General features: G+C 35.8%; 1 protein-coding gene across 1 annotated transcript; it reads left to right on the top strand.

Moving 5' to 3' along the window:
• The first annotated feature begins 1,678 nt into the window (after positions 1-1,678).
• On the top strand, positions 1,679-6,212 carry LOC100663003 (olfactory receptor 6C70-like). The gene is made up of 3 exons (XM_064285153.1): positions 1,679-1,740; positions 1,865-2,454; positions 5,926-6,212. The coding sequence occupies exons 1-3, from the start codon at positions 1,679-1,681 to the stop codon at positions 6,210-6,212; spliced, it is 939 nt and encodes a 312-aa protein (XP_064141223.1).
• Positions 6,213-8,043: the final 1,831 nt, after the last annotated feature.

Genomic DNA, 8,043 nt, shown 5'->3' with positions numbered 1-8,043 from the left:
ATCTTATATCTGCAAAGTGAACAGAAAATGGTAAGTAGGAATGCCTCTCTCCCAGTAATCTCGCAGGTAAAAATTTCTGGGAAAATGTCACATAGCGGAACAACAGAAGCTTTGACTACATTTTTATAACTTTTATATGTACCATTTTCTTTAAGAGTTATTAAGTAGTAACTACGAAGACATTGATAAATGTCATACACATCTCATTTAATCCCTACAACTGGGTCAGAACAATTTACTTCCTTTTTGTAGATGGAAAACTAAAACATACTTTGGTTAGCAGCCATAGCTCTTAACTACTGTACCACTGGGACATGACAGTATAGGAAATGTGGTAAGAAAACAGTGACTTTTCACCCTTATGAAACTGCAACTGGCGAGTAGGTACAGACTTCAGGTACCCGTAACTGGGCGCACATTGTGAAGAGATACATTTTCTGTATTCTCTCTTGTGTTCTTGTGGTCTTGGTTACATGTGGTGGTGCTAGTAGAATATCTAAATCATGAATAGTTTTTTTTTTTTTTTGTCAATATGTCTATATTTGCTTGGTAAATACTTTACTTTTTTTTTTCAATCCAAATTCAACTAATACTTTCTTGTGGTATTACACTCCTGTTTTGCCATTTCTATCTTCATAAGACATAAGATATGAGGAGTAGGCTAGAAATCTAAGTTACAGGATTTAATTGTGGGTCTTAATTTATCAAACTGGCTATGTTTTATTTTGGTAAAATTAATAGTTAAAAATGAATAAATTATCTCCAAAACCTGAATAATTTCATTTATCTACCATCTGAACAAATTTTGAATTAGATACATTTGACATCCAACTTGTTAGAAAAAACATCAACTAAAACAGGTTTTGTAGGTCAATTTCCAAAACTGAGCTAACTTCTATGTTGTTGTAGTTATGTGAGCCGGTCTGACTCATAGAGACCCTATGTACAACAGAATGAAACACTGCCTGGTTCGGTGCCATCCTCACAATCATTGCTGTTTGAGCTCATTTTTGCAGCCACTGTGTCAATCTGTCTCGTTAAGGGTCTTCCTCTTTTTCACTCACCTTCTACTTTACCAAGACTGATGTCCCATTCCAGGGACTGGTCCCTCTTCAGGACATGTCCAGGGTTGTCAGATGAAGTCTTGGCATCCTTGCTCCTAAGGAGCAATCCAGCTGTACTTCTTTCAAGATAGATTTTTTTTGTTCTTCTGGCAATATTCTTCTCCAACACCATATTTCAAAGGCATCAATTCTTTGTCAGTTTGCCTTATTCATTGTCCTGCTTTTGTATGCATATGAAACAATTGAAAATACCATGGCTTGGGTCAGTCCTCAAAGTAACATCTTTGCTTTTAAATTCTATAGTACATTTCAACTCTAAGTTAACAGTTTCTGTTGTTCTGCTGTGGATCATGTCTTCAAATTCCATGGAGTATTTCATTGTAAATGGTCATGTTTATGAATATGAGTCCTTTAATATACCTTCTTCTGGAGATAAAACTACTCATATAATTTCTGATTTTTGTAATTTTTTTTCCCTAGAATTTGATTGAAAGCATAAAAAAGAAATGAAGAATCATACAGGGAAGATAGGGTTTATTCTACTGGGACTGACAGATAATTTTCAGTTACAGACTGTCATTTTCTTATTTCTATTTCTCAGTTACTTGTTGAGCATGATAGGAAACTTAACCATCATTGCCCTCACTCTGCTGGATTCCCATCTCAAGACCCCAGTGTATTTCTTCCTTCGTAATTTCTCTTTCCTGGAAATCTCATTCACAACTGCTTGCATCCCCAGATTTCTAATCACCATTCTAAGCAAGGAAAAGACCATTTCCTATAACGGTTGTGCATTTCAGATGTTTTTTTTATATCTTTTCTGGGGTTACAGAGTTTTTCCTTCTGGCTGCTGTGTCCTATGACCGCTACGTTGCCATCTGCAAACCCTTGCATTATACATCCGTCGTGAGCAGCAGACTGTGTCACCAGCTTGTACTTAGCTCTTGGGTAACTGCCTTCTCGGTCATTTTCCCTCCACTCACTTTGGGTCTTAATCTGGATTTCTGTGCTTCCAATATCATTGACCATTTCATTTGTGACATTTCTCCTGTCCTGCAACTTTCTTGCTTAGACACACATTTATTAGAGTTGATTGGTCTTTTAATAGCTCTGATGACACTCATTGTCATCTTGTTATTAGTAATCATTTCTTACCCTTATATTATCAAGACAATTCTAAAATTCCCTTCAGCTCAGCAAAAGAAAAAAGCCTTTTCCACTTGCTCTTCACACATGATTGTTGTCTCCATCACTTATGGCTGTTGTATATTCATCTACATAAAACCATCAGCAAATGAAAGAGTTACTTTAAGCAAAGCAGTAGGTGTGCTCAGTACTTCAGTTTGCCCCATTGTTGAACCCAGTCATTTATACTTTGAGGAACCAGCAAGTAAAACAAGCCTTCAGGGCTACATTCAAAAATGTATTCCCACTTCAGACAAATAAGGCTATCTACTGAAATAATTAATGTGAAGACATTACAGAAACATTGAACAAGAAATAGTTTAATTCTTCTGGTTCACGAAATTATATTTAATTTTTTGGATTACTTTAGGTTACCTGATTTTAGAATCATTTCCATTCTATCTATTATGAATTTAACTTTCTGTTCTTCAAGATGAAAGCCTTACATATTAGAAATACAAAACAGAAAAAAAAAACTGTATAAAATTGCAAAAGTGTATCCTCATTTTAGGATAAAATGAATGGGAGGTTTGATCGTATTATAGAATATAAATCCTTGGAGTGTTGGACTTGTTTAATAAATAATGTTTCTTGTTTTATTTAAAGACCACCTTTTTGAAAATTGTTAGATGAATTTAATTTTGTCGTCATAAAACATACTTAAAATATTCCAAGAGGGGGTAATCTTCAAAAATATAGAGAATTATTTTATAAGTGATTTTTTAAAAAATGTTAATTGTCTACATAATAAGGAGGCATGATTTCCTTTGAAGTGAATCATATGTTTCCTTTATGTGATTTTAAGCATTTAGAGTGGGAAAATTCTCATAACTGCAGAAAAAATAATATGTGATCTAATATACTAGTAATTGATTTAACACATAGTTTTTTTTTTAAGAACACATAAAGCAAGTTTAATCTCTTGCACATGCCAATGAATGCATTAAATAGAGAATATATCAGGAATTTTATGACTTCTATTATAATGACTGCTTTTTAATTTTGTACAAGCTTGTCATAGTAAATGCTATTGAACATAAATGTCTTAAAATTTAATGACTTGTTTAATGATAAAATTATGTTCCATTCCCTCCAAAGTATGAGTATGAAATTGTCTATTTTTTAATCTAAAGTGTCAGTTCCTGGAACACATAATTTACAGAACTTTATAATTGTCCTATTGAATGTGCGGTAAACCAATTGTTTTGCAGTTTGGTGCTGATTAAGCTATTAACACAAGATTTTCTCAAGTTGTATCAGTTAGCTTTGCCAAGAGTTACCATACATTTCTCAAGTTAATGTTCCTAAAAATATTTGCCTATTAAACTTAATTGCCAGTGGGAAAAGTAAACATGAATACATCAAAGAATATCTATTATTAGAATACTGGTGGATTCTCTGATCTTTTCAAGATAAATTATAAGAAGTTGAAGGCTTTCAGGAAGGTTCGTGCAAATTTAAAAAGACAGATACAAGTTGGCCTAGAATAACTTGAGGAGATAAATTTGTAGAGTAATGTGCTAGAGAAACTTCCTGTATTGTTTCATTATCTGCATAGCCTCATTGAATAAGAAACAAAGCAACATGCTCTGTCGTCCACCTTCACCTCTATGGCACATAGCTATTTTTCTAAATGATTGCACCACAACACTACTTTCCACCCAACATGCTTTTAAAAACTGTTTTGACATTTCTCCCAAGACAGGTGGGGTCTAAGTTTCCTTTCCTTAAATTTTGGAAAAACTAGTAACTTCTTTAACCAGTAAAGTATTACAGAAGACATGTTATGTGACTTCAAGTCTAGGTCATAAAAAGCCACAACTCCCTTCTAGCTCCCTCTATTTGAAGACTCTTACACTTGGAACCCAGCCACCATGATGTGAAAAAGCCCCAATCGGCCCTACATGGACACTACATGGAGAGTTGCTTATAGGCAGGAAGGTAGCCAAAAAAAAAAAAGACCTGACAAAAACATCAACCACCAGATACGTGAGTGAAGTTACCTTCAGATAATTCAAACCTCTAGTGTCCAAATATCCATGCGAGTCTGTAGACATCATTAAGAAGAGACATGCATTGCTGTACTCTGAAGAATTTCTGACAACAGAATCTGTGAGCCCAGTAAATGGTTGCTTTAAATCACAAAGTATTATGGTAATTTTTAATAAATAAATAATAATAATCAGAAAAACAGCCAGCACTTACCACCTTCCATTTCTCCTTATCTCTTCTGTAGTATCTGCATGTCTGATTATTTTTTAAAGGGAGATATCCTGGAAAATATTATTAGTTGCTGTTGACTGGGCTCCTACTGATGGAGACCTAATGCATTACAAAACAAATGTTGCCTGATCCTGTTCCATCTTCAAAATCATTGCTATGTTTGAGTCTGTTGTTGTGCTTATTGTGCCAATCCATCTCATTGAGGATTTTCCTCATTTTCATTGACCTTCTTCTTTACCATGATGTCCTTTTGTAGCAATTGGTATTTCCTGATTATGCCCAAAGTAAACTAGACAAAATCTCTCCATTCTTGTTTCTAAGGGACATTCTGATTGTTTCTTATAAAAGTCATTTGTTTCTTCTTTTGGCAGTTCATGGTATATTCAGTGTTCTTCACCAACACCACAATTTGAATGTATTAATTCTTCTTTCTTATTATTTGCCCAACTTCCACATGCGTATATGGTGACTGAAAGGACCATGACTTTCATCAGATGCACCTTAGTTATGAAAGTGACATCTTTGTTTTTAAAAAATTGAAAGAGATCTTTTGCAACAGATTTTCCCTATGCAACACAACACATCATTTGATTTCTTGACTACTTTCCATGGACATTGATTATTGACACCAGTAGAATGAAATTATTGACAACTCCAATTCCTTCTTCAGGTATCATTATATTTTTTATATACAGGCATACCAAATTTTATTGTGCTTGGCACTTTATTGGACTTCACAGATCTTGCGATTTTTACAAATTGTAGGTTTGTGGCAAAGTTGCATCAGATAAATCTATCTTACCATTTTTCCAACCGCATGTGCTAACTTCGTGTCTCTGTGTCACGTTTTGGTAATTTTTGCAATATTTCTAACTTTTTCATTATTGTTCTGTTATTGTGATCTGTGATCAGTGACCTTTGATGTTACTCTTGTAATTGTTTGGGGACACCACGAACTGCACCTGTATAAGAGCGTGAATGTAATTGATAGTTGCTGTGTGTGTTCTGACTACCCCATTGATGATCCCTTCTCCCATCTCTCTCCCTTTCCTTGGACTTCCCTATTCCCTGAGACACAGCAATATTGAAATTGGGCCAATTAATAACCCTAAAATGGCTTCTAAGTGTGCAAGTGAAAGAGTTACATGTCTCTAACTTTAAATCAAAAGCCAGAAATGATTAAGCTTAGTAAGGAAAGCTTGTAAAAAGCCAAGACATGCCAAAAGCTCTTGTATCAAACTGTTGGCAAAGTTATGAAAGCAAAGGAAAAGTTCTTGAAGAAAACTAAAAGTGCTACACCAATGAACGCACAAATGATAAGAAAATGAAACAACCTTATTGCTGATATGGAGAAAATTTTAGTGGTCCGGATAGAAGATCAAACCAGACGACATTCCCTTAAGCCAAAGCCTAAACCAGAGCAAGACCCTAATTTTCTTCAATTCTATGAAAGCTAAGAGGGGTGAGGAAGCTGCAGAAGAAAAGTCTGAAGCCAGCAGAGGTTGGATCCTGAGGTTTAAGGAACTAAGCCACCTCCATCACATAACAGTGCGAGGTGAGGCGGCAAGTGCTGATGCAGAAGCTGCAGCAAGTCATCCGGGAGGTCTCGCTGAGAGAACTGAGGAAGGAGGATACACTAGGCCACAGGTTTGCAATGTGGACGAAACAGCCTTGTATGGGAAGAAGATGCCATTTAGAACTTTCGAAGCTAAAGAAGAGATGTCGTTGGCTGGGTTTTGAAGTTTTAAAGACAGGCTGACTCTCTTGTTAGGAACTAATGCACCTAGTGAGTTTAAGTTGAAGCCAATGCTCATTTACTATTCCAAAAACCTAGGACCCTTAAGAATTATGCTAAATCTACTCTGTCTGTGCTCTATAAATGGAACAACGAAGCCTAGGTGGCAGCGCATTTGTTTGCAATGTGCTTTATGGAATCTTTTAAGCCCACTGTTGTGAACGAGAGCTCAGAAAAAAGATTCCTTCCAAAAAAAATCACTGAGAGGTGGGGCCAAGATGGCGGAATATCCAGACATTTCCAGCCATCCCTCTTACAAGAAAGAACTGAAAAAACAAATGAAATGATTGTATTTATGACAAGCTAGGAGCCCTGAACATCAAAGGGAAAGTTAGAAAATGGACAGAGTGGCAAGCGGATGGAGAGGTGGTTCAGAAGGGGAGAGGAGTTACCAGACCTGAATCACTAGGATCCCTCAGGCACCATTCCCTGCTGCAGGATGGTGTTAGCATTTGGGCACAGCTTCCTCAGAGAGAACCAGCCTGCCACACAGCCTACTCACACCTCCAGAAACAAAAAAGAACGGCACTCTCAGCAAAAGCTAAGTACTTGAGTATATTTTACGGTGCCCCCTGCCCCCAAGCTGGCTTCTGTGGCTGTTGATTTCCCTGGGCCTGAGATAGAAGCTGTTGAGTGATGTTATTACATAAAAGAAGACAACATTAAAACAATAAAGAGGGACTAAGAAACGTAGTCATAGATCTTCCATATGGAGAGGAAGACAAGGCAATATAAAAAAATAAAAGCTGGGTTTAAACTTAGAAAAATAGGAGTAAGTGTTAAGGTAACTACAAAGGAGACTACCTATCCTACTCATCAAAATAAAATCCAAGAAAAAAAAGAGACTCAGCAGAAGCAAAATCAACAACTACGAATAAGAGGAAAAGACTATACATAAAGATAAATGACTCAGCACAAAAAATTAAGTGGGAAAAAGAAACTGTCCACAATACACAAAAAAAAAGACATCAGAATGACAGCACTAAACTCATAAAAAAAAAAAACCTACACATAATTGACCTGAATGTAAATGACTAAATAAACCAATAAAGAGACACAGAGTGGCAAAAAGTATTAAAAAAAACACGATCCGCCTATATGCTGCCTACAAGAGACAGACATTAGACTTAAAGATGCAAACAAAATAAAACTCAAAATACAGAAAAAATATATCAAGCAAATAACAATCAAAAAAGAACAGGAGTGCCAATATTAATTTCTGACAAAATAGGCTTTAAAGTTAAATCCACCACAAACGATAAAGAAGGACACTATATAATGAAAAAAGGGACAATATACCAGGAGGATATAACCATATTAAATATTTATGTACCCAATGACAGGGCTGCAAGATACATAAAACAAACTCTAACAGCATTGAAAAGTGAGATAGACAGGTCCACAATTATATTAGGAGACGTCAACACAACACTTTCGGTGAAGGACAGGACATCCAGAAAGAAATTCAATAAAGACACGGAAGATCGAAATGCCGCAATCAAAAAACTTGACCTCAGAAACATATACAGAACACTCCACCCGAGAGCAGTCAAGTGTAACTTTATTTTCCAGTGTACATGGAACATTCTCTAGAATAAACCACATATTAGGTCATAAAGCAAGCCTTAGCAGAATCCAAAACATCGAAATACTACAAAGCATCTTCTCTGACCATAAGCCATAAAAGTAGAAACAAAAACAGAAAGCAGGGAAAAGAAATCAAACACTTGGAAACTGAACAATGCCCTGCTCAAAAAAGACTGGGTTATAAAAAAG

Source organism: Loxodonta africana, chromosome 4 (genome assembly GCF_030014295.1).
Source record: "Loxodonta africana isolate mLoxAfr1 chromosome 4, mLoxAfr1.hap2, whole genome shotgun sequence".
In the NCBI taxonomy this organism is placed as follows: Eukaryota; Metazoa; Chordata; class Mammalia; order Proboscidea; family Elephantidae; genus Loxodonta; species Loxodonta africana.
This window is presented reverse-complemented; position numbering and strand designations above follow the sequence as displayed.